This window comes from Coregonus lavaretus, assembly GCF_964263955.1.
Source record: "Coregonus lavaretus genome assembly, chromosome: 18".
In the NCBI taxonomy this organism is placed as follows: Eukaryota; Metazoa; Chordata; class Actinopteri; order Salmoniformes; family Salmonidae; genus Coregonus; species Coregonus lavaretus.
Genome location: NC_140005.1, coordinates 33,583,511 through 33,611,331, shown reverse-complemented (window position 1 = coordinate 33,611,331; position 27,821 = coordinate 33,583,511). Strand labels below are relative to the sequence as shown.

At 43.0% G+C, this 27,821-nt stretch overlaps 1 protein-coding gene across 1 annotated transcript; it reads right to left on the bottom strand.

The window, feature by feature from the left end:
• Window positions 1-576: 576 nt before the first annotated feature.
• Window positions 577-27,821, bottom strand: tecpr2 (tectonin beta-propeller repeat containing 2). The gene is made up of 20 exons (XM_084181464.1): window positions 27,679-27,821; window positions 26,847-27,092; window positions 26,539-26,667; window positions 26,110-26,241; window positions 25,803-25,960; window positions 25,252-25,558; window positions 24,616-24,748; window positions 23,937-24,416; window positions 22,921-23,681; window positions 22,499-22,682; window positions 22,076-22,249; window positions 20,565-20,745; window positions 20,058-20,199; window positions 19,604-19,844; window positions 18,590-18,679; window positions 18,124-18,357; window positions 5,863-6,011; window positions 5,036-5,177; window positions 4,485-4,634; window positions 577-2,634 (listed from the first exon to the last, which is right to left on the bottom strand). The coding sequence occupies exons 2-20, from the start codon at window positions 27,066-27,068 to the stop codon at window positions 2,483-2,485; spliced, it is 4,161 nt and encodes a 1,386-aa protein (XP_084037590.1). The 5' UTR covers window positions 27,069-27,092; window positions 27,679-27,821; the 3' UTR covers window positions 577-2,482.

Below are 27,821 nucleotides of genomic sequence, written 5' to 3'. Positions count from 1 at the left end.
TGTATATTAATTAATATTTAATATTTGACACTAAAGAGTGAATAATGGTGTTAATGTTGCAATGTGTAAATAAAATACTATTATTGTCTATTAAATATATTAACCTGTTGTTTTCTTTGATCTATAATGTGCTTCACCTATATGGCCATTATCTGGAGGTAGTGGGCTGAAGGGGCGCAGAGAACATGTTATTACAATGTTACTACTACAGTAATTACACAGTTACTACACAGGCAACGGAAAAAACTGTGTAGTTACAGATCAACAGAATAAATTATAGAATAGGTCCAAAACTATATGACAGCATGAACATATGTTTTACATCATGGATTCACCCACCCATAAAACATGGCACAATGGTTTGAATGAGCTCTTAACACACATTCATGGTTTTGTTTTCTCTGACAAATGCATGGCTCGTGGTCAGAAGGAGAACATTCTCAACTCCAGTCCTGGGCTGGGCCCCCACATTTTTGTTCCAGCTCAGCACTGTGTTAGTGCTGGTCTAGAGCAAAAATGTGCAGTCCTATGGAGTTGAGAAACACTGCTTTATGGTGGTCATACAGTATCATCACGTAGAGTCACTGTAAACATCTTTATTAAGGAAGTTCATACTGAGGAGAGGCATGGATTCATACAGTGGACTTACAGTACTGTGCATCCCATGAAATAGACGCAAAGAGGGGCTACAGTACTTCAACCTGTCCAGTATATTCCAAAACATTGGTCATTTGATGACCCATCAGATTTTTTTAACATCTCAAATGGCACCCTATTCCCCTATAAAGTGCACTACTTTTGACCAGGGCGCGGGCTCTGGTCAAAACTATTTATTATTGATATTTTTTATGAAGGATCCCCCACTGTTGAAACAATAAAGTAGTGCACTATATAGGGAATAATAGGTTGCCATTTGGGAGGCACCCATTGTCAAAGTGAATTGAACTGGCAAACCCCTAACGACTAAGTGGCACTGATGTAGAGTACAGTATTCAGAAGCAGCATTATGATACCATGTAGTATGCCTAATGTCAATGTGTAACCCTGGTTTCTCTATGTTAATATTATAGCTACATAATTCAGCATTGTACTATAGTACTAGTTAAGCCACACAAATAGCTTTTCACAAACACCAACCAACTTTTTCACAAAGCTATGAGATGTACTAGTCAGTGATTGAGTTATATTTTCAAAGCTGTTTAGCTGTCGTTAATATGTTTGATAAAAGTGTCTGTCAACCATTAAATGCATGATTCCCGTATATATACAGTAGCTGTAATAAGACTGGATAAATTAATTGGTTAGTTTCCCTTTCTGGTAGTTATACAAAATACACGTTAGAAATCTCCCAGCTCAAACTCCTGCAAATTAATATCCCTTCCTTAGTGAGCACACAGCATTCCACAGTAAAAAAGGAAGCATCAATCTGTGCACAGTAAGCACCTACACAGAGATGACTTTATGGTACCCTTGCACTGTGCCTAACGTGATCAATTTCTCCATTCAAGTACTTACATTCACATGTTTACCTGTGTTATTATATACAGTAAAAAAAAAAAAACCGAATGGATCTCCTTCCTACTACCATCATAGTTCCCTTTAAAACAATATACAAACATAATTCACAGACCATAGCCCTATCTAACTCCTGTGGCATTGAGTTGGGTGACAGTGGATCAACTGGAATAGAGGTCTAACAGTTCGAAGTCTTTAATCGAAGGTACCCTATTGGAAGGCTTGAGTGTGCTGTGGTAAATACAGTATTAATCGGAATAGATCAATGTGTAAAAAACAACACCAGAGCTACAGTAAGTTCCTTTGGAAGAGGGTGTTTCCTAAGAAAACAAAAAAAGGCTGTCTCAGGGTAGCAAGTCTAGACTAGTGCTGTGTACTGGAGTGCGGTAACCTTCTCACTTACAACTAAAGTGTAAACTAACTAAAATGAATAAATAAAACAAATTGCCTTCCTACAATGTCACCAGATAAAAATAAATAATCAAATAACTAATATATCAATAAATTAGTTCAGTCAAATTCAATAGGGATTGGTTGGGTTAGGTTAACGGTGAACACTGGTTGGACACTTCAGAATGCTTGAACACAGCATAAAGAGGGCTGGGCGACACACCCCGTTCCCTTGGTAACACAAAATCATCCCGTCCTGTCTGTCCACAGAGCCATTGTGCACTCAGTTCTGAATCATAACCATATAGCAGTTGCCATAGAATCTTAGATATTATGTACATAGGAGGTTAACATAAAAAATACACAGTAAGTAAAGTGCCCACTAATAAATGAAATGCAGCCCATTTCAGTAGTGAAAGTGAATAATAATAGTGGTTGTTTCAGTTGGAAGAGACATGGGAAATGGGACCCTATTTCCTACATAGTGCCCTACTTTTGACCAGAGCCCTATGCGCCCTGTGGTTCCGAGACAAAAGTAGTGCACTATATAGGGAATAGAATGCAAATTCTGTCTTCTTTAGATGACCTCCCACTCTTCCTCCAGGTCCTCTCCACTCAGGGAGCCTGTGTTGACGTGGGACTTGACGGCGGCGTGCACCAGGGTCTTGGTGAGCCGGTGGCTCAGACCTCCAGACACACTCACAGCCCACAGTTCGTCCATGGGTGTCACTGTGGGACAATCAGCGGTTTGGAGGGATCAGTTTGAGCAAAGCGAGTCGCAGAATCGCTAATCTTGATCACTTAATGAAGAGTTATTTGGAATGCAAGGTAATTTGTAGATCAGTGATTCTGGCTGTGCAGTCGATCTCAAACATGCACAACGGAACAGCAAGCCAAGCATTAACAATGCCTGAGAATGTATTAACTCTAAGCTATAGTAAGCCCCTGACCTGTGTACAGAACATGCTTGGATTGTGGGCCAAGATACAGTGCATTCGGAAAGTATTCAGACCCCTGGACTTCATCCACATTTTGTTACGTTACAGCCTTATTCTAAAATTGATTAAATCTACACACAATACCCCATAATGACAAAGCAAAAACTGGTTTTTAGATTTTTTTGCTAATTTATTAAAAATAAAAACAGAAATATCTTGTCGGTGCATGTCAGAGCAAAAACCAAGCCATGAGGTCAAAGGAATTGTCCGTAGAGCTCCGAGACAGGATTGTGTCAAGGCACAGATCTGGGGAAGGGTACCAAAAAATGTCTGCAGCATTGAAGGTCCCCAAGAACACAGTGGCCTCCATTATTCTTAAATGGAACAAGTTTGGAACCACCAAGACTCTTCCTCGAGCTGAGCAATCAGGAGAGAAGAGCTTTGGTCAGGGAGGTGACCAAGAACCTGATGGTCACTCTAACGGAGCTTCAGAGTTCCTCTGTGGAGATGGGAGAACCTTCCAGAAGGACAACCATCTCTGCAGCCTTCCACCAATCAGGCCTCTATGGTAGAGTGGCCAGACGGAAGCCACTCCTCAGTAAAAGGCACATGACAGCCCGCTTGGAGTTTGCCAAAAGGCACCTAAAGGACTCTCAGACCATTAGAAACAAGATTCTCTCGTCTGATGAAACCAAGATTGAACTCTTTGGCCTGAATGCCAAGCGACATGTCTGGAGGAAACCTGGCACCATCCCTACAGTGAAGCATGGTGGTGGCAGGATCATGCTGTGGGGATGTTTTTCAGCGGCAGGGACTGGGAGACTAGTCAGGATCAAGGGAAAGATGAACGGAGCAAAGTACAGAGAGATCCTTGATGAAAACCTGCTCCAGCGCGCTCAGGACATCAGACTGAGGCGAAGGTTCACCTTCCAACAGAACAACAACCCTAAGCACACAGCCAAGACAACGCAGGAGTGGCTTCAGGACAACTCTCTGAATGTCCTTGAGGCGCCCAGCCAGAGCCCGGACTTGAACTCAAAACAAACATCTCTGGAGACCTGAAAATAGCTTGTGAGGATCTGCAGAAAAGAATGGGAGAAACTCCCCAAAACAGGTGTGCCAAGCTTGTAGCGTCATACCCAAGAAGACTTGGGGCTGTAATCACTGCCAAAGGTGCTTCAACAAAGTACTGAGTAAAGGGTCTGAATACTTACATAAATGTGATATTTCCGTTTATTTTATTTTATACATTTGCAAAAATTTATAAAAACCGTTTTTGCTTTGTCATTATGGGGTATTGTGTTTAGATTGATGAGGGGAAAAAACGATTGAATCAATTTTCGAATAACCCTGTAAAATAACAAAATGTGGAAAAAGTCATGGGGTCTGAATACTTTCCGAATGCACTGTATGTGGGAATGAGCGGAAGCCAACACTTTGTTGTTGCTCCTGTACTAGAACACAGTTGTGTTCTTACTTTATCGTGTTCTTCTTATTTCTTATTTGTATATCTCGTGTGTTTTTGTTCTACCTTGTTATTGATTACTGTATTGTTGGGGTTAGAGCTTGCAAGAAAGGCATTTCACTGTACTTGTGCATGTGACATTAAAACTTGAAACTTGTCTCCATCTCATCACTCACCTGTCAGCCAGTTGACCAGACCTGGTATCTTCTTCCAGTAGTCCCCTGCTGGGTTCTTGTCAGTGATACCGTAGCGCCTCGCCACCTCTCCATTGGGGCAACGCACCCAAACTGTCTTCACACTCAGTACCAGCTGACTGGCCTGAAGGCCTGGGAACACATTGGATAAAGAACATTGAACTTGATTATCTAATCTTCGGACAAAGGTTTTATGAATGGGTGGCTGATCTTCCGCTTATGGGTACGTGGTCATCTAACCTAAACAAAGAGACAAATCAAATCAAATTGTATTTGTCACACGCGCCGAATACAACAGGTGTAGACCTTACAGTGAAATGCTTACTTACAAGCCCTTAACCAACAATGCAGTTTTAAGAAAATAAGTGTTATGTAAAAAATAGATAAGTAAAAAATAAAGAGCAGCAGTAAAATAACAGTAGCATTAGGTAAAAATTGGGTAGAAATCTAAATGGATGATAGGTGTAGGGATAGGGAACAAAGGTGATATATCATTAAGTGTGTGACTCACGGTCAATCATCAGGTCATTTACCTGGAATGTGTTCCCAGTCTGTGCCGACAGGCATCTCGTCTGTGATTCCTGTGCGGACATGTACGTTCCCTCTGTTGTCCATGGCCCACAGCATGCGGTCATTGGGACTGGTGTGGATCCTTATCAAGTGCACTCCTACTGGCTGATGGAGCAGGAAACCATGACGATGTGAACAACACAGCACAACTGGAAATATAATGGGCTGAACAAGGGCCCCAGGACCAGTGGAAGCAATATATCCCCATAACATCAAAGATCCACCCCCATATTTTACAGTAGCCGTGGGGCTCTTTTCTGCTTATGCATTCTCATTTTGACGCCAAACCCACCACTGGTGTGCGTGGCCAAATAATCTTATGTCATCCAACAAATGTGAACGTCTGGAGTTTGCTAAACGGCATTGGCACTTGGATTCGAACCAGTGCTATGGTCTGATGACAAGTTAATAGAGCTCTTTGGTCACACACACCAATGGTGGGTTTGGCGTCGAAATGAGAATGCATAAGCAGAAAAGAGCCCCATGGCTACTGTAAAATATGGGGTGGATCTTTGATGTTATGGGCTATTTTGCTTCCACTGGTCCTGGGGCCCTAGTTATGGTCAACGGCATCATGAACTCTAAGCAGTACCAGGACATTTTAGCCAAAAACCTGGTTGTCTCTGCCAGGAGGCTGAAACTTGGCTGCAAGTGGATCTTCCAGCAAGACAATTACCCCAAGCACACATCAAAATCCACAAAGAGACCCCACTGTATAAACAACTATCACTGTATCGATCAAATGTTATTCATAATCTAAGCAGATGCACTGTGGTTTGACTGGGTTTACCTGTTCTGGTGGTTCGATGCAGATCCAGGCAGGAAGCATCATACTGGGGTTGAGGGGTTGCGTGCCAACGCGGAAATAGACCATCCCATAGCCATCACACGCCCACACATTCTGACTGCCACATGATATGCTGATCAGCCTTACCTGACCTGCAAGACAAAGCAAACCAAACCAAACCAAACCAATGTCAGTTCTTCAGCTTCTGTGAAGTTTTTCATCATGACACTGAAGAAACAATTGTGCAGAAACATTGGTTCAGGTATCTAGGCCTAATAATAGCAGAGACATTTTACACAATATTGTAACAGACTTTGATAATAGGCTAATAACTGGGAGTATATGTATGTACGACTTTCTCTTACTATTGTTTAGTAAGTAAAACACAAACCACAGCCATGGATATTGCTTTGTGCAGCACAATACAACACAGCACACTAGAGTCCCATTGTGACAAAACAATGATGTCACAGTAATCTCACACACATTACAGAATCTGACTATTGGGCTGGCTGACCTCTAAACAAACAATGACCTCCAAATAAAGCAATCCCACTCGCCCACAATATTCTTGTGACTTTAAATTATTTGTATATCTGTCATATGTTTCTTGTGCTGTTGTGTTTATAATCTAATCCAAATGCCACAATCGTAAATTCACTCAGGGAAAAATAAAAAGTTAATCTATTCTATTCTAATAAAGACTGCATATATACGCGTCCACTTCAAACGTTCAGTGAGTGACGTACATTGCTGCCCCACCCCCACCACTGCAGGCCTTGAAATGTCAGCGCGTGGAAAAACATTCCAGTGCCGTCACTAGAGGTTGTGACAAATGTGTAGGTCTGCTCTGCTCATTCTTAGAGCAGAGCAGAGGAACTCCTGCGGCCTCATTTATCAACCGTGTGTAAACATGCCCTGCAATATGTTTATGATTTACTTTTTAGAAAAAGTATTTGCCCCCTTTCTGATTTTCTCTATTTTTGCATATTCTTTATACTGAATGTTATCAGCGCTTCAACCAAAACCTAATATTAGATCAAGGGAAAGGGAGTTTACAAAGAATTAAATAAATAAAATAGGTAGATTTTTTACAGGAAGCGTTTGGTTGGAGTCATTGCAGCTAAAGGTGGCACAACCAGTTATTGAGTGTAAGGGGTCAATTACTTTTTCACACAGGGGCATTGGGTGTTGCATAACTTTGTTGATGAAATAAATGAAAAAGTAATTGTATGTATGTAATTGTTGTGTTATTTGTTCACTTAGGTTCCCTTCATCTAATATTAGGTTTTGGTTGAAGATCTGATAACATTCAGTACCAAAAATATGCGAAAGTACAGAAAATTAGAAAGGGGGCGAACAGTTTTTCACAGCACTGTAATAAAAAATGTAAATAAATATATTAGGCGACATGCTGCTATGCGATCTTCTTATCAATGACAAATGCATCTGTTTTATCAGTAGGCCTATAGCCTACGTTTTAATGTTTTTATAAGCCTACCATTATTATAATTCCTGTGCATCAAACATCACATTTCCCCCAAAATAGCCATATTTGCTTGCAATACAGTGATCAACTACTAGAGGTTGTGCATACGCATGGTCTGAGATTTGAGTGGAGATTCTTTGCGGGAAAACTGGCACACGCAAGGTTTAGAGTCTTTTTTTTGTCTAAGAACCTTTGATAAATGAGGCCCCTGGAACTTTTTACTTGGCCTATTCTTTCTTGTAAACAAGCTTGCAAAGACGCAAACAGGGTTCTTCTCTTACCAATACATTTCAAAAGACCTTGTGCGTGTGTAAAAAACGGACACTGTAGAAGCTTGGTATGTTATACCTTTCTCAAACATAACCATAGGGCACGTGATATCAGGAAAGAGAATACGGACGGACAACGGCCACTGGGAGAGGATAAGTTTAAATTCCTGGATGTCCTCAGACACATCAGGGCAAAGAGTTGATCAAGTGAACTGGTTTGTCATGCTAACCTTGATGCTCCTCTATCCCATGATTGTATTGATGTGATGACATGTGTACTGTACAGTCCCTTTAATCTAAGCCAGATAAGGAAAAGCACATCGCTCAGAACAGGAGGAGGTGTGCGTGTTGATGATGCAAAGAGTTCTCAGTGGGAACCTCTGAGCTTCTGTTTAACAAAAGAATGAAGGCCAAGGGGTTATAAGGCAATAAAGCCAAGTTATTATTTCATGTGAAACATTACAACACATACTGTGTTTTCAAAGGCTTCATCACTTAAAAACAAATTCTTATTTCAGTCTTTAGAAGAGGTTTCCGACTGAATGATGTGAATCCTTTTATGAAATACAGTGAGGGGAAAAAAAGTATTTGATCCCCTGCTGATTTTGTTTGCCCACTGACAAAGAAATTATCAGTCTATAATTTTAATGGTAGGTTTATTTGAACAGTGAGAGACAGAATAACAACAACAAAATCCAGAAAAACGCATGTCAAAATGGTTATAAATTGATTTACATTTTAATGAGGGAAATAAGTATTTGACCCCCTCTCAATCAGAAAGATTTCTGGCTCCCAGGTGTCTTTTATACAGGTAACGAGCTGAGATTAGGAGCACACTCTTAAAGGGAGTGCTCCTAATCTCAGCTTGTTACCTGTATAAAAGACACCTGTCCACAGAAGCAATCAATCAATCAGATTCCAAACTCTCCACCATGGCCAAGACCAAAGAGCTCTCCAAGGATGTCAGGGACAAGATTGTAGACCTACACAGGCTGGAATGGGCTACAAGACCATCGCCAAGCAGCTTGGTGAGAAGGTGGGCATTTTTTGGCAGGCAATTGACATTGCCTTACATAGAGCTGTTGCGGTGACCGTATTACCGCCTCACCGGCAGTCATGAGTCATGACCACAGTAAAATGTCACGTGACCATTCACGGTAATCTCCTTTTATGCACTCTGGACATGCTTTGGTAGTACCCAACTACCATCAGGTCCTAATGGCCTGGTACTGTAGTAGGTGTGTCCAAACTTTAGACGGGTACTTTATTTATTTCTCAGCTGCTCTTATTATTAAGCACATGCTTCGCTATAAACCCGAAGTAGCCTACAAAACAGACCGGTAGGAAAGCGCGCGGCCTCCATTCGCTATTCGAGTGATATATAGTGCATTCGGAAAGTATGCAGACCCCTTGACTTTTTCCACATTTTGTTACGTTACAGCCTTATTCTAAAATGGATTCAATCGTTTTTTCCCCTCATCAATCTACACACAATACCCCATAATGACAAAGCAAAAACAGGTTTTAAGTAGTATTGCATTTATAAAAAAATAAAAATAAACGGAAATATCACATTTACATAAGTATTCAGACCCTTTACTCAGTACTTTGTTGAAGCACCTTTGGCAGCGATTACAGCCTCGATTCTTCTTGGGTATGACGCGACAAGCTTGGCACACCTGTATTTGGGGAGTTCTTCTCTGAAGATCCTCTCAAGCTCTGTCAGGTTGGATGGGGAGCGTCGCTGACACAGCTATTTTGAGGTCTCTCCAGAGATGTTCGATCGGGTTCAAGTCCGGGCTCTGGCTGGGCCACTCAAGGACATTCAGAGAATTGTCCCGAAGCCACTGCTGCGTTGTCTTGGCTGTGTGCTTAGGGTCGTTGTCCTGTTGGAAGGTGAACCTTTGCCCCAGTCTGAGGTCCTGAGCGCTCTGGAGCTGGTTCTCATCAAGGATCTCTCTGTACTTTGCTCTGTTCATCTTTCCCTCGATTCCTGACTAGTCTCCCAGTCCCTGCCGCTGAAAAACATCCCCACAGCATGATGCTGCCACTACCATGCTTCACTGTAGGGATGGTGCCAGGCTTCCTCCAGACGTGACGCTTGGCATTCAGGCCAAAGACTTCAACCTTGGTTTCAACAGACCAGAGAATCTTGTTTCACATGGTCTGAGTCCTTTAGGTACCTTTTGACAAACTCCAAGCGGGCTGTCATGTGCCTTTTACTGAGGAGTTGCTTCCGTCTATCCACACTACAATAAAGGCCTGATTGGTGGAGTGCTGCAGAGATGGTTGTCCTTCTGGAAGGTTTTCCCATCTCCACAGAGGAGCTCTGGAACTCTGTCAGAGTGACCATTGGGTTCTTGGTCACCTTCCTGACCAAGGACCTTCTCCCCCGATTGCTCAGTTTGGCCGGGCGGCCAGCTGTAGGAAGAGTCTTGGTGGTTCCAAAGTTGGAGGACACTGTGTTCTTGGGGACCTTCAATGCTGCAGAAATTTTTTGGTGCCCTTCCCCAGATCTGTGCCTCGACACAATCCTGTCTCTGAGCTCCAAGGACAATTCCTTCGACCTCATGGCTTGGCTTTTGCTCTGACATGCACTGTCAACTGTGGGACCTTATATAGACAGGTGTGTGCCTTTCCAAATCATGTCCAATCAATTGAATTTACCACAGGTGGACTCCAATCAAGTTGTAGAAACATCTCATGGATAATCAATGGAAACAGGATGCAACTGAGCTCAATTGAGTCTCATAGCAAAGGGTCTGAATACTTATGTAAATAAGATATGTTTGTACATTTTATTTTATTAATTAGCAAAAATTTCTAAAAACCTGTTTTCGCTTTGTCATTATGGGGTACTGTGTGTAGATTGATGAGGATTTTTATTTATTTAATCAATTTTAGAATGAGTCTGTAACGTAACAAAATGTGGAAAAAGTCAAGGGGTCTGAATACTTTTCAAATGCACTATATTAGTAAAGACAAGATTAAATTGAGAATAGTCTGATGGGTGAAAATATGCTCACTTGATGAGAGAACAGCTGTGCAGCCTGAGGCAAGGATCAGAGCGCAAGCTTTTTTTGCTACTTTCTCAAATCATCAATAGCCTACAGTGCCCTCCACTAATATTGGCAAAACGGGCTGTTTATCCTCTAGGTCTTTCATTCAAAATATTCACAAAAATCGAACATTTAATTTAAGTAAAATGATTGAAAAAAATACATGTGAAATAAATGGACAAAATATTTTTTCTACAAAAAATGCCAAATTTATTGGTACACCTAGAAATTCTTATGAGTAAAATCTAACTGAAGTATATTCCCATTCATATTTTACTTTTTTAAGTTCACCTGAGTGATTAGGAACACTTAAGTGGCAAGCCATGACTTCCTGTTTCACTGGGGTATAAATATGAGGTGACACACAGGCCAAGTTCCCATAGTCAACCATCACTATGGGAAAGACCTGAGAATACAGTAATGATGTGCGACAAAAGGTTGATGAGCTGCACAAATCAGGAAATGGCTATAAATGGCTATAAGAAAATAGCTCAACGGTTGAAAATGCCCATTTCCACTATCAGGGCAATAATGAAGAAGTTTAAAGCAACTGGAGATGTTAACAATCGGCCTGGAAGAGGACGTGTGTCTATATTGACCCCACGTACAGTGAGGAGGATGGTTCGAGTGGCCAAAAAGTCTCCAAGGATTACAGCTGGAGAATTGCAGACGTTAGTTGGGTCTTGGGGTCAGAAAGTCTCCACAACTACAATCAGACACCACCTACATAACCACAAGTTGTTTGGGAGGCTTGCCATAAAAAAGCCTTTGCTGTCATCAAACAACAAACTCATGCGCCTACAGTTTGCCAAACGTTACTGGAACTTTCAATGGGACCGGGTTCTATGGTCAGATGAGACCAAAATAGAGATTTTTGGAAACAAACACCAGAAGTGGGTTTGGCGTAGACAGAAAGATAGCCATGCAGAAAAATACCTCATCCCACTGTGAAGTATGGTGGTGGATCTTTGATGTTGTGGGGCTGTTTTAATTCCAAAGGCCCTGGACAACTTGTTAGGACACATGGTATCATGGACTCCATCAAGTACCAGCAGATATTACATCAAAACCTGACTGCCTCTGCTAGGAAGCTTAAGCTGGGCCGTGGTTGGATCTTCCAGCAGGACAATGATCCAAAGCACACCTCAAAATCAAAGCCCATAGAAAACCTGTGGAATGAGCTGAAGAGGACAGTCCACAAGCGTGGACCTCGGAATCTGAAGGATCTAGAGAGATTCTGTATGAAGGAATGGTCTCAGATCCCTTGCCATGTGTTCTCCAACCTCATTATGCATTATAGGAGAAGACTCCGAGCTATTACCTTGGCAAAGGGAGGTTGCACAAAGTATTGAATGAAGGGGTGCCAATAATTGTGGCACACATATATTTTAGAAAAATATTTGTTTCATGATAATAATTTACTTTTTCTTTCAATTATTTTACTTTAATTAAAAGTTAGATTTTTGTGAATATTTTGAATGAAAGACCAAGAGGATAAACAATAAAGAAAAACAATTCACAGCCGGTTTTGCTCATATTTACCAAGGGTGCCAATATTAGTGGAGGGCACTGTATAGTCACACCATGCAGCCTATATACTGTATGTTTAGATTTCTAAGACATTCTAAGGTTTGTATAATTCACAACTAAAGTTCCCAAATAACTCTAAATCTAGCATATATGACCTGTTTCAAATGATCACTTTTGCACTCAACATAGCCACTTCATATGCGCACTCGCTCCGTAATGGGAAAAATATACTTTCTATTTTAAGTTCAATTATATTCTTCTTACTATAAAATCATATAAAATAATGACACAGGACTTATATCTTGTCAGCTAAATGAACAAGCCTACAGCCTATGGCATGGAGCACAGCCAGATAACATGCCTACAGTAGGCCTATTCATATTCTGTTCTTCTGAAATACATTTTCTTCATATCATAATGTTTCTTTAGACCTGACTAAAATAAATAATGGATTTATTGTGATGGTGTATAATAAATTGATTTATTAGACTTTTTAAATGTAGATGTTCTAAAGGGGTGCATCAATGACTTCTATGTGTGGAGGCCTGAAGATGCTAAACGTGTTTAGTTAATTAACGGTCAATTACCGTGAGACTGGCAGTCTTTTGCATGACAATAACCGGCTGACAAGTTTCTTGACCGCCACAGCCCGAGGCTTACTAGTAGTTTTACTAGGGTCTAGGTGCCAATTGAGAAACAAATGATAAAACATTGTTAAATGTTTATTTATGTCAAATATGGAGAACCCACACAAGGCAGACCAATGCTTTGTGATCTATTTCCCCCAGTCTTGATTATTTCCCTTCCAAAAATATAAGTTATTATATAGTAAATCAATCTTCTATAACAAATAACCAAAATGTTCTACACCCAATGAACGTCTTACATAAAATAAGTTTCACTTACAAATGTCTTTTCATTATGCGATAACTTTCTAAACTTCCTTCATGAACTATAATGAACTGTGAAAGGTGTCAAAAACACTCTGTCCCTGTCCTGATTCCTGTGCAGCGTTCTAGCACAGAGACTTAGTGTCATTGACCACATGATCTAACAGAACAGGGCTAAAAATGTGTGCACTCTCAGCTCCCTCCCCTCTCATGTTACATTGTGATGCACACACAGCCCAATACGGCCTGGCTACAGCTGTCTGCTGTTGTCACATGGCTGTCTATTTGCATGCAGCCACTTTCCAGCAGCAGAACATATACAACCTGAACCTCTTCAATAAACACTAAGGCTTCTACCAAGTCCCTGGTGCCTGGTGGATCTATCGAAGGGTCAAAATCTATTTGCTGTTAGATAACTTAGTTTCCATGGATTTTAAATGACACTGACCTCTAGGAATGGAGGGTAGGGACTCATTGCCAAATGACAGTAATACATAGACCTAATATCTCTTTGGAATCATGTGTTTTCTGCAGACATGTCAGCTTACTGCTTGAGACGTGGTACATCCAAAAAGTCTAAAGGCAATGTAAACAACATTACACCCTCAAAGCAGATAAGATCTTCTTTGGTGAACTTATCAGACACTCCTTCAGCATGGAGTATTGACAGGTCAGTCTTGACTTGTAGCAGAAGGAACAGTATTGCTCTGATCATTTCCCTGCCTGGCCTGAACTTTGACATCTTGCTCAAGGAGGACCTTATTACAAAACAAGTCTTATGTAAGTACCACCTGCCAACATATAGATTTTTTAAAACTCCCTCGTCATTCGCTCCCCCAGTTTTACGTCTGAGACTCCCAGCAGCCCCTGCCTGCTGAATCTGTGTCAGCAGCCAACTCAAGACAATGCCTCTAGATCCAGATCCTCTGCTTCAGGAGTGCTAGTTTATTGCTCTTCCTGCATTCCTGAGGGGCGTAACTAGGACTAGGACTAGAAAGACAACCTCAATTAGACATGAACTAGGTCAGAGTCTGACGGCAGTTTGGAGGCGCGAGTACCATTGCCGACCACTGGGACATGAAATGTAAGCTGGTGGGGACACTACGATGGACGTGTGAAAGTATGCAGCTATACGGAACTGACACCAAAAGACAGGCTGACATTTGACAGACTAGACATACAACATGTGCTAGATATGTATGTCAGACTGGAATGTTCAGTCTGAGATGTTCAGCTCTGATCAGTTATGAAATGGCTATTTAAAAAATGGTGTTATTTAAGAATGCTTATTGCCTACATACGCTACCGTTCAAAAGTTTGGGGTCAATTAGACACATCCTTGTTTTCAAAAGAAAATCAATTTTTTTGTCCATTACAATAACATCAAATTGATCAGAAATACAGTAGACATTGTTAATGTTGTAAATGGCTATTGTAGCTGGAAACGGTTGATTTTTAATGGAATATCTACATACAGTGGCTTGCGAAAGTATTCACCCCCCTTGGCATTTTTCCGATTTTGTTGCCTTACAACCTGGAATTAAAATAGATTTTTGGGGGGTTTGTATCATTTGATTTACACAACATGCCTACCACTTTGAAAATGCAAAATATTTTTCATTGTGAAACAAACAAGAAATAAGACAAAAAAACAGAAAACTTGAGCGTGCATAACTATTCACCCCCCCCCAAAGTCAATACTTTGTAGAGCCACCTTTTGCAGCAATTACAGCTGCAAGTCTCTTGGGGTATGTCTCTATAAGCTTGGCACATCTAGCCACTGGGATTTTTGCCCATTCTTCAAGTTGGATGGGTTCCGATGGTGTACAGCAATCTTTAAGTCATACCACAGATTCTCAATTGGATTGAGGTCTGGGCTTTGACTAGGCCATTCCAAGACATTTCAATGTTTCCCCTTAAACCACCTGAGTGTTGATTTAGCAGTATGCTTAGGGTCATTGTCCCAGTCTCAAATCTCTGGAAGACTGAAACAGGTTTCCCTCAAGAATCTCCCTGTATTTAGCGCCATCCATCATTCCTTCAATTCTGACCAGTTTCCCAGTCCTTGCCGATAAGAAAAAGCCATATCTCAGACTGGCCAATAAAAATAAAAGATTAAGATGGGCAGTCTGACATATGGCTTTTTCTTTGCAACTCTGCCTAGAAGGTCAGCATCCTGGAGTCACCTCTTCACTGTTGACGTTGAGACTGGTGTTTTGCGGGTACTATTTAATGAAGCTGCCAGTTGAGGACCTGTGAGGCGTCTGTTTCTCAAACTAGACACTAATGTATTTGTCCTCTTGTTCAGTTGTGCACCGGAGCCTCCCATTCCTCTTTCTATTCTGGTTAGAGCCAGTTTGCGCTGTTCTGAGAAGGGAGTAGTACACAGCGTTGTACGAGATCTTCAGTTTCTTGGCAATTTCTCGCATGGAATAGCCTTCATTTCTCAGAACAAGAATAGACTGACGAGTTTCAGAAGAAAGTTATTTGTTTCTGGCCATTTTGAGCCTGTAATCGAACCCACAATTGCTGATGCTCCAGATACTCAACTAGTCTAAAAAAGGCCAGTTTTATTGCTTCTTTAAATCAGCACAACAGTTTTCAGCTGTGCTAACATAATTGCAAAAGGGTTTTCTAATGGTCAATTAGCCTTTTGAAATGATAAACTTGGATTAGCAAACACAACGTGCATTGGAACACAGGACTGATGGTTGCTGATAACGGGCCTCTGTACGCCTATGTAGATATTTCATTACAAATCAGCTGTTTCCAGCTACAATAGCCATTTACAACATTAACAATGTCTACACTGTATTTCTGATCAATTGTATTTTATTTTAAATGGACAATTTTTTTCTTCTTTCGGATAAACAAGGACATTTCTAAGTGACCCCAAACTTTTGAACGGTAGTGTATATAAAATAAAATGTTCCTTTAATATCTGCAGACAAAATGGCTTAGTTATACTACAGTATAATGAAATGTGGAAAACATTTACACTGAACAAAAACAAACGCAAAATGCAACAATATCAAAGATGTTACCACCATCTGCCTCATGCAGCGCGACATCTCCTTCGCATAGAGTTGATCAGGCTATTGATTGTGGCCTGTGGAATGTTGTCCCACTCCTCTTAAATGGCTGTGCGAAGTTGATGGATATTGGTGGGAAGTGGAAAATGCTATCGTACACGTCAATCCAGAGCATTCCAAACATGCTCAATGACTGACATGTCTGGTGTGTATGCAGGCCATGCAAGAGCTGGGACATTTTCAGCTTCCAGGAATTATGTACAGATCCTTTGCGACATGCTGAAACATGAGGTGATGGCGGCGGATGAATGGCATGACAATGGGCTCTCGTCACGGTATCACTGTGCATTAAAATTGCCATTGATAAAATGCAATTGTGTTCGTTGTCTGTAGCTTATGTCTTCCCATACCATAACCCCACCGCCACCATGGGGTACTCTGTTCACAACGTTGACATCAGCAAACCGCTTGCCCACACGGCGCCATACACGCTGTCTGCCATCTGCCCGGTAGTTGATACCGGGATTCATCCGTGAAGACCAAACTTCTCCAGTGTGCCAGTGTGCCAGTGGCCATCGAAGGTGAGCATTTGCCCACAGAAGTCGGTTACGACGCCGAACTGCAATCAGGTCAAGACTCTGGTGAGGATGACGAGCACGCAGATGAGACGGTTTCTGACAGTTTGTACAGAAATTCTTCAGTTATGCAAACCCACAGTTTCATCACCTGTCCGGGTGGCTGGTCTTAGATGATCCCGCAAGTGAAAAAACGGGTGTGGAGGTCCTGGGCTGGCGTGGTTACAACTGATCTGCGGTTGTGAGGCCGGTTGGACGTACTGCCAAATTCTCTAAAACTAAGTTTGAGGCGGCTTATGGTAGAGGAATGAACATTCAATTCTCTGGCAACAGCTCTGGTGGACATTCCTGCAGTCAGCATGGCAATTGCATGCTCCCTCAAAAGTTGAGACATCTGTGGCATTGTGTTGTGTGACAAAACTGCATATTTTAGAGTGGCCTTTTATTGTCTACAGCACAAGGTGCACCTGTGTAATGATCATTACATTTCACATTTTAGTCATTTAGCAGACGCTCTTATCCAGAGCGACTTACAGTTAGTGAGTGCATACATTTTTCACACTTGTGGGTACTGCTGTTTTAGTGAGTGCTTGGTGTCTGTCACTGTTGCGACATCAGCACCTATTCTCAGAACCCCCAGTTTTATGACTGTATCTTTGCCCAGGAGTGGTTTTCCATTTCCTTTGATTACAATGAACTCTGCTTGCTCAGTTATGTTGCTGGTTGTGATTTCACCTTTGAATGTACCCTTGACTGATAGTGGTTCACTAGAACAATACGAATACAATTTGTTCTCTGTCTTAGGGTCATATGAGTGACACTATCTTATCTAACTTCAGTCTTTCCCATGTATTCTCATCTATCACACATTGCTAATTGCATCTGAGTCAATCAACATTCTCATTTCAACTCCCTGTGTCCAAGTTCGGTTTTCACTTTAAAGTTTGAACATGTTTGTGAATGATATTGTTACAGTGGGACTAAGTATCATGCTGTTTAATCAGCTTCTTGATATGTCACACCTGTCAGGTGGATGGATTATCTTGGCAAAGGAGAAATGCTCACTAGCAGGGATGTAAACAAATTACCAAATTTGTGCACAACATTTGAGAGAAATACGCTTTTTGTGCTAATGAAAATTCCTGGGATCTTTTATTTCAGCTCATGAAACATGGGACCAACACTTTACATGTCGCGTTTATATTTTTGTTCAGTATAGTTTTCATACAAAACAGAAAGGAAATACCACAAAACTACTGCAATCAACCTGACCGTCTGGCCACCAAATCACCAATGCTGCAAACAAAATCACGAAGTTATTTTTTCATTTAGCATCTAGCCTAAACTTAGCTACCCTAGCTTGTGATCTGTCTGATGAGGCAACCAATTTTATTTCCATGTGTGAACAGTATGGCCTTACCGAGCTGGCTGAGGTCCAGCAGATTCCAGTGCATGCCAGTGGGGCAGCCGGTGGAGAGGGTGCGGATGTGGACACGGCCGTGGAGGTCCAGTCCCCACAGGGCATCGCGGCAGGCAGTGAGCTGCACCATCTCTATGTCCTGGGGCAGCTGGACTGTGGTGGGGTGCATCTGACCATCCTGGTCCCAAACACAGAACAGGTCTTTCCTGCTCTGGCCCAGCCACAGGAAGCTCCCTACAGAGACAAACACAGTCACATGTTGGTGATGTAATACACAGAGAGACACAGATAACAGGGGCAGATGTTACTACACAACAGCGACAGTATGTAATGTAAAGTCAAAGGAGTGGTCTTCTTTATTTCTGTTCATTTATTTGAGATGGGTTGTTGCCATAAGGTGGAGGGAGGGTAGGGGTTATATCATGTTGTTATGTGTTCACAAAGAAAAGAGTGGTCACCAATCTACCTTCTTTACTGAGTAAAGCCGAGGAGTAGACGAAGGCCCACTTCGTGGCAGAGACGGTTCCTCTGGGTACCACACCCTGCCAGAATGTACCTGTGGGGTCACAAAACATCAATGTCACACTGAACATCCTGCAGTGTTATCACAAAAGTCACTGTCCATCATACTGCCTTAACACACTTTGACCTTTGAGAAGGTGTCAGTAAAGAAATGCAAAGAGTTTTTGCATTAAAGCCCAGTTCAGATACAACAGCTAACATAAGGAGACAAGACGACACAAAACTAGCCCGTTTTTTAAATTTGTGTTGTATAACTGACCAAAGACGGGGCATTCAGATCAAAAATATAGGGCGCAGAGTTAAGACCGTTTCCACGGTAACGGTGCCTCTTTCCAAGGACGTGATGAAACTTTGAAAAATAAGATGCCACTTCTTGTAGCAAACGATGTCGTAGCAAATGGTGCTGTAGAAAACGGTGCTGTAGAAAGCGGTATTGTAGCAAACGGTGTTGTAGCAAACAAGTATTATGAAATACATGCACCAGAAACAAGGCACACTTTGTGACTTGTCAGAGAAATAACAGCAAGCTAGGCTTTCTAACTGCAGAAAAATAGCTAGCTAGCCTGCTTGGCTAAACACAGAACGTCAGCTCACTGTTCTCGGATTTAAACGGACCCGTCTCGTCTCAAGTCTTTTGCTAAGATTTTACATGTTGAATATTGGAAATTCCAGCAACCGACATGAGACGTTCTAAAACTACAGTACTCAGACCAAGAAAACATTGTTCTAAAACTGCTTAAAACCATCTTGTATTTGAACCGGGCCTTAAGGCTTAGCTGATGAAGTTGTGTTTCTGTGGAATGTGGTTATGTCATAAAGGGCATTCTATAAATTGCATTCCAACACAGAAAACAACAATTAAAATGCCTCCTGACTGAGCATCTCTGTTAACCCACTAAGCTTAAGCATAGGCATTAGCTTGGGGAGTTAACAAAAGTATTGAGGTCTCATAACATACCACTGAGGCTGCCCTTGGCGACATGGAAGTCGTTCCTGCCAGATGCAATCCAGACGCCAGTGGTGTTGGAGGAGACCAGGCTAGGCTGGCACTGGGACTGCTGGGACAGGAAGGCCACGCGGAGGCACTCCGCTACCCGTTCCACCGGAGCCTTGGTGGCCGTGGCCACGTTTTGAGTGGCCTGGATCAGAGTCTGGAACAGACTGCCCTGGTCAAACACCACATAGTCTGTGATGCTCACCTGAGGAAGGGAGGGAGGGAGGGAGGGAGGGAACAAAAGGCCAGAAATATATAAGCATTAGAAGGTGAGCCAGTCATCTCAGGGTGAAGTCTGTAATGCAACCCCTTTGACTTAAAAAATACATATTCTTAAAAAACGATCAGTGCAAAATAGAGGGCTGATGGAAATGATGGGTGTGAGTAACATTGAACACAAGTCCAATAGGATACCAACCTGCCACCAGTGGTCATCGTCCCCCTGGGGCTTTTTGGCAGTGACTCCAGTCCTGAACCACAGACTGCCGCCGGTGTCCAGAGCCCAGGCCGTGTTTTTCTCTCCCAGGGCTATACAGATGGGCTCCAGACCTTGACTCTCACTTTGGAAGGAGGTAAAACACACACACAAATATGTAATGATTAGCAAAGAAAGCATAGCTAACATTGCCTGAGTGAGTCCTGAAGACGTGCATTAGCTCCCTTTAGCTCAGGCTAACACAGTCTTGTGGTGCGCTGGAGAGCTGGATTTGAACCCCGGTCAGTCACTACTAACTCAACTTTCACTGTTACTAGGCCTGTATGACACACATCTTCCTTCCTCTTTTCAAAAGAGGTGAAAGAGTCATTGTTGGATTACAATTCAATGGAACGACCACATGACAACTGCTAGGGGTTTCACGAGAACCAAGCACAGCGAACTGAACTATCACCGTTACTGGGGTCTATGACACAGAAAAGGTTCTACCTGATTTTGTCGTACTTCCACATTTCCCCCTCAGAGCAGTAGCTGCTGAGGCCTTCTCTGTAGAAGACGGCCCTGTGTTCGCTGAGGGCCCACACCACACCGCCCCGTGCTGCGATCTGGGTCATGGGGCACGGGCAGTCCACCTTCACAGCCCGCGCACATGGACGGTCCACACTCAACCCTGCAGGACGGGATCACAACCACAGTCAGGGTTTAGTTTGTGAGTTATTGCATTTGTTGTGTTTTTGTGAGTGAGTGAGTGAGTGCATGTCTGTATGTAAACAGAATGTTAATCATGCCAAGTCTAGACTATTAGCAGTATAGCAGTCTCCCATTCGTTTCTTAGTTGATCATATCTAATTCAAACTAAATGTGCCACTAAAAATTACAAGCTTGCAGCAACACTATGCCCACCCATCCCTAATCTTCAATTTCTTTGATGTCTGTCTCCAAAGTGAATATTAGACATAGACATACACAGCATGTAATTTCATGAACAGGCCTCTGTGTGTGTTGGCTCTGGATATGTCAGAACAGCTGCTAGAGTCATGCTTTATGTACAACTAACATCCTTACACAACCAGGGAATTAATACTACTTGTCTTGATCAGCAGGTTTAGCTGTGTTGTTTACAAGCCATCATAATACAAGGGACAGATATTATTTTGTAATGTTTGGGATTTATTTGGCCTCATTATTCTCATCCCAAATATGGCATCTATACAGCATTATGATTACCTCTAAACTGATTTAGCCAGTGACGTATGATACTATTTATTATGGCCCCTGAACAGCGCCATCTAATGGCCGATTGGTTAATTTCAGGAACTTATTTGCTGGCTTGAGACTTTGCCAATAAACAGGGTCAAGATGTAATATTCTTAATAACCTGAGGCCACCTGCTGCTGAAACCCTGAAGTCTTGTTTCAAATGGAGGAGTGAATTGAATAGTCAAAATAGCCTATATTAACAAATTACATTTAAAATAAAGTAAAATGGTTTGTCACAAAAACCATATTATAGAAACTTCCTGTGAGCACCTTTTCTATGCAGCAATGAATTTGCTAAATGTAGTGGCAGATCTAGTAAGTCTCTTCATCTCTACTCCATAGTGGAATGAGCAAGGGGGTGGCAGGTAGCCTAGCGGTTAGAGAGGCAAGACAGCAAGCGGAGGATTGCAAGCTCGAATCCTGGGTTCGATTGGAATAATCTGTTGGGAGGTGAGCTGGCAACTGGAGGGTTGCTGGTATCAAATGCCATTGTTGCCTGCCGTTGTAACCCCCCCGGGCGCCCAGCGTGGTAGCTCACCGCACCTCTCCAAAAAGATGTATGTGTGTCTTTCGGAAGGGTTGGGTTCAAAGAGGAAGTCAAATTTCAGTTGAACCTTGTGTGTAAAGTGGTTTGACCAATAAAGTCATCTAATTCTTAAAGCAGATAGTTAAGAAGAACAAGCCTCATGAGTATAGTGTACATAGTCACAAACTCCTTCCCTGTGGTTAACTCTATCTCACCTGTCTGCAGGTAAAGGTCTCCGCTAGCACGAATGATCCAGGCTGTGTCTTCACTAAGCGCCACAAAGGCAGAATCCTCCAGGGCTTTGTACCAGTGCCTCTTGCCTTTGATGGTGACCTTACCACATGCATACGCTGTCATGGTCTTCTGTTCCACTTTCCATAGCAGGGACCCTGAAATGAAATCAGACTTCAATGTAACAGCCAGGACAAACCACTAGTATTTACATCCAAAGGAGAAATCTTGGGTAATGAACTTATCAACTCCCCCAAAGGATCAATACATTGAATGCTCATCTCAAATAGAGGCAACAACAATGTAGACCAGGAACCACAATACCTTCTATCTATTCCGCATAATAGACAGAGTCACTGTGAATAAACGCGTCTGGAGCTAAATGATCATATTATAGACATCCTCACCTGAAGGTGACAGTGCCACCTGCTGCACGTTCTCCTCAAACTTCTGCCAGCTCAGCCCCCCATCTGGAAGGGCACTGCAGTACAGGCCTCCTTTAAAGTCCAGGCACCAGATGTATCGGTCAGTCACCACCAGGTTCAGGATGCCACAGCCTGGCCCTGTGTAGCCCATCCAGCTCTCTGCCAACTACAGAGGAGACGAGAGGAGAGAGGGTTAAACCAGGCACAGAACTGTTGGTATTGAATAGCATTCTACGGTGAAGACTATCCAACCGTGTTACAACAATCAAATGAGTCAATGCTTCTATTTTGATGTGACACTACTAGTCATATAGTGTCAGAATGAAACTGAATGCAATGTACTGTAGCAGCACAAACACTGAGGAAGGAAGCCGAACCAACACACAACATGTGTGTTCTATTACGGTCTTGTCTTGGTCCTGCTGGCCGATGTTGGAGCCCTGGAGGTTGAGGGAGTTGAGGCCGTCTCCAAGGCTGATGTTGGAGGCTGAGTACGGGACTCCCTGGGCAGCGTAGATGTCCTCCTCGTCACTGGAGGGGCATTGCTCAGGCTCCAGCGAATAACACATCTGATCAGCACAACTAGGAGGTTCCAGATCCAGCAGACGGTGCTGGTGTTGGGGGTCGTCCTGGTCTTCAGAGTCATCCGGCCCAATGAGGGGGCTCAGGAAGTCATCCTCCTGCTCCTCAATGGGGTCCCGGTCCTCTGAGGTCTGCATGTAGGCAAAGGTGCACTCCAGTAGAAGGTCTACGTCTGGCGTAGGGGCCTCTCCCTGTTTGTTTGTGGCAGAGGGGCCGTTGCCGTTCTCTGGGTAGGACTGACACTCCATGTCCTGGAAGGGCAGAGACGCGGGGCAGGAGGGAGGCTGAGTCCCAGGGGGTTGAGTCTGAATCAGAGGGTCCTGTCCCTGGCCACCACCCTGGCTCTGAGCTCCAGAGGTAATTAGTTCTGGGGAACCTCCACTGATGGATCCCTCCTGGTCTGGGGATCCACTGCTCCTGCTCTGTAGGTCCAGACTGCTGCACAGGAGACTGGTGTGGTCGGAGGCGGATGGGGGCTCACTCATAGGGGTGCTGGCACCCCCGTCGCTGCCCCCTCCTCCATCCCGACTGCAAATGCTCTCAGACCAGCTGTTGTGCTGCTCACATATGCGGTTTCCACTTTCTGTAGAGTGAAAAAGAGAGAGAGAGGGAGAACATAGCAGCAATTAAGTTGACACTAATGTATTGAATCCTGACTCATATGGGAAAGGTCATTATAAGACAAGAAATGAACGTTTTTAAAGCTATTAAAATGCAATTTGGAGCCGTTTTGGAACATTTTGTCATCAACCAGAGCAAAGAACACTAGATCTGAAAGTTTTCTTGACCCTTTGTTGAAAATCAGAGCCTTATCAAATCAGTCACTACTGCAACTCACCTTGTCTCCTCCTCTTGGCCTTCTTCTTGACTTTGATGGCCTTGACCACCAGCTCCTGCTGGAAGTCCTCCTGATTTATGGCACTATAGCGGCTGGAGGAGAGGTCCGATTGCTCCGTGGTGGTGGAGAGCATCGTGCCCTGAACGCTATCCCAAGATGTGATGGAGCTGCTGCGGCTACGAGACTCACTGGTGCCCCCTACACTGCTCCATCTCTGGTGGCCCAGTCGCTCCCCCACTTCAGGCCTCTCCACCAGGGCTCCGGCCTCCCCCGCCTCGGGGTTGTCACTCAGCTGGTCCTGCTCTAGGACCTCTTCCACCTCTTCCACCTCCTCCTCATCCACCAGCCTCTCCCTCTCCCCCTGCTCTGTGATGATGGCAATGGTCCTGATAGGCTGGGCTGTCTCCACGGAGCCGGTGGGGGGGAGCAGGATGGTGGGAGTGGTCAGGGGAGAGGTCAGACGGAGGGACAACTCAGAAACTGGACAGGAAGAAGGTTAAGAGAAGACTTATCAGAGAAAGACTATAGAGATACAAGAAATTAAAGTGAAAGTCTAGGACTAAAGAAAGTGTTATCTGGCGATCATGATTGTCTCTCTTTCCACCATCTGGTTGGTTTGAACTGTAGTCCAGTGGTTTCAATGTATTCAAACAAACAAAATACAATATGACCATCTTACTGTTGGAAGCCAGGCCCTCGGGAGTATTGGAGATGCGAACGATGTCTCGATCTCCTTTCAAGATGAAGATCTCATTTTCAGTGCATGATACAGAGACAATGTCCCCGCAGCTTTCCAGCGCACCGATGATCACCTTGAAAGTCAAAGACAAAATAACATTGACAGATCGACTTCTTGTAAGGGCTCGAACACACCATTAGCGTTTGCCTGCCGAGACTACTTGTGAACCGAGTGAAAAACGATTTTACATGTAGAATCTCACGAAAATGTCGGCAGTCAGACGTCAACGGGAGATCCACATTCGGTGCGATGTGTGCAACCCTTAAGATAACACTGGCAGGACACAAAGATGACTTCAATTACCAGTACCTGTATTCTCTCAGCTGATTCACTTACCTATCTTTTATTATTCTCCATCAAAATATAATTTGTAACACATGCAATCCACACTTGATTACCTTGTGGTTGAGGCAATCAAATTTAAGATGGCTTAAATTACTACATTCTCTGCAGTCTCAACTGATACACCTCTAACCACCTCTCGCTATTACTCTCTAACAAAACATTGTAACAAGCGCTAAATAAAATCCATGTATTATTAGTTTAGTATCCATTCCTGCCTGAGGGTATCTTTACCTGGTTGAGGCAGTCCAACACGTAGACACTGTATTCATTCCAGCTGAGGACCCAGCCCTCTCTGAGGAAGCAGCTCACCAGGCCCAGCTGCCTCTCCTGGGGTCGGTAGCCCCCCGTGGGGGCCGATCTGGGGAACAGCTCAAACTGGGGCACCTGCTGGTTGAACAGAGGCTTCAGGACCCGTGTGTCCTCCACCAGTCCTCGCACGTCCGTCCGCCACAACCGAAGGCCAGGTCTCGCTGCATAGACCAGCAGGTCACTCTGCTTACACAGGCCTGGCTGGAAGCATGCACCAAACTTCCCATTGCTTCGAGGAAAATAATAATGCAAGAGAAATATATAAGATATACACATAGCTTCAGAGCTTAGATTATATTGCTCTGTCTATTCCTCTCTGGTTTAATATATCAGAAAAATATGAAGATGCTCAACTGAGAAAATTGAAATGTCTCAATAAATTGTCTGAAGGGGACATAATTGATTTGTTGCTGAAAAGTCACTGATGTATAAGTTGTGTTACATTTAATGAATAAGTGCAACATGTAGGCTACCTCTTCCTAGGCTTGGTGCCCAGCTGCTGCAGGGCCTGCTCCTGGGTGTTGAAGAGCAAGGATCTCTGATGAGAGGAGATGAGCAGGACTTTCTGACTGTACTCCAGCTGGACTATGGCTGAGGTCTCCTCAAACAGCAGCACTGGGTTACACACACCCTAAGGATATGAGGATACAACACAAGTCAAAGCTCCAACCGCAATATTGGGTTACATACACCCTGAGAGTATAAGGGTACAACACATATGTGAGAGAAGTTGGTTAGAAAACAAACAGCACATAACTGAAAGAATGAAAGTTGCTATACCTGATCCAGGTCCACAGCAGAGTACACAACCTTTCCTTTGTCATCACCAGAGAAAAGCTTCATTCCATTGGCACTCCAGGCCAAGGCAGTGACTGTGCTTTTATGCAAACCGACCACATCGAATCGCCTTAGCTACAGAAAAGAGAGAGACCTAAGTGTTTCGCTACACAAAGGGATACATTTACTAAGCACTTGCATAATATGATAATAATATATACTTTAGTCCACATGAGATGGAAATGTGTCTTGTGTTTTTTTTCCGAACCTCTCGGATACACACCACACACACACACACACTAGAGCAGAGCATGTGCTAAGTTCGCACCTTTCCATTTTAAAAGGGAATAAAATAAAATAAAAAACAAAGCTCAAAACATGACACTACCTTTACTCGTATCAACAGATCAGTTGATTGATTGGTTGGCATACCTGTTTATTCCTGCCTGGAAGTTGAGACACCAGTTGAAAGACAGCAACTCGACCAGATGCTGTGCCCACTGCCACCAAGTCATCAAAACAACTGAGCAGCTTCACTGTTGTGATAGCGTCAGATTTCCCCTGGGAAGATACAATAACATGTTAACAGTTAAACATAATGACAAACTTACTTACTGGGGGCAAAAAAAACTTTGTTCAAAGAATCAGTAATAATTGTATGTTTGTTATCAAATTTGGTTTAGGGTGAAAGTGCAAAATAATTTAATAAAATAAGCAATGCATGAAAAAGTGACACTCACCTCTATGTTGTACTTGTTCATCAGGCTGACTCGCCTGCAGTACAGGTAGAGCATCCCAATACTGCTCCCCACAGCAATGTAATCGCTGTTGGTGTCCAGAGCAGTCAGGTAGACCACTACGGAGCGGAAGCCTTTCTGGACCTTGGCAGGTATTGCATTGAGCAGGTAGTACAGGGGACAGAACTCCCTTAAGGCGCTCTGTAAAGGGGTTTGGGCTGCCATGGTGGACAGGCAATGCTCTGCTCTCTGTGGAATAAGAAAAGAAGGCATGGTAATCATAAACATGTGGGAACACATGAATGATAGACATGACATGTATGGCATACAATGATTATATAATATTTGGCTACGGTACCAGGCTAGGAGGTAACACATGAATGATAGACATGACATGTATGGCATACAATGATTATAGAATATTTTGCCAAGGTAAATAGAGTGTGGGACCAGGCTAGATAGGTACCTAGCTAGTTGCTGCAGTGGTTATCCTCAATGGTCAAATTTTCACACCATGCTTCTACTACTAACTAGCACACACACAGTTAGCGCTAACTCCACATCAACTGAAACTAACGTTACCAAGTAACTCTCCATAGCGGCCCTAACTAGCTAGCTAACTAGATACAATGACATTACTTGAAGGTCCGATATGAATTCGCCTGAAACCGAAAATATTGGGTAGCTAACGATCTTGGACAAAGCACAGCCAGGCCAACAGCAGGTTATCAGTAATGTTGACGTTTCAGACATGACGAGCTAGCTAGCTAACGTTAGCTAGCCTAGCTAACGTTAGCTAGCTACAAATACAAAACACAAGTTTACACAGACTTACATTCGATTATGTCGCTATATCCGGTTATCATATAGATGACAAATACGTTACGCTAAAAGCATGTATAAAAGAGAGAGCTGACGACATTGCTGTCGCACACTTCTATTAATTATTATTCGAGAACATCTCTTATCATGCTGATG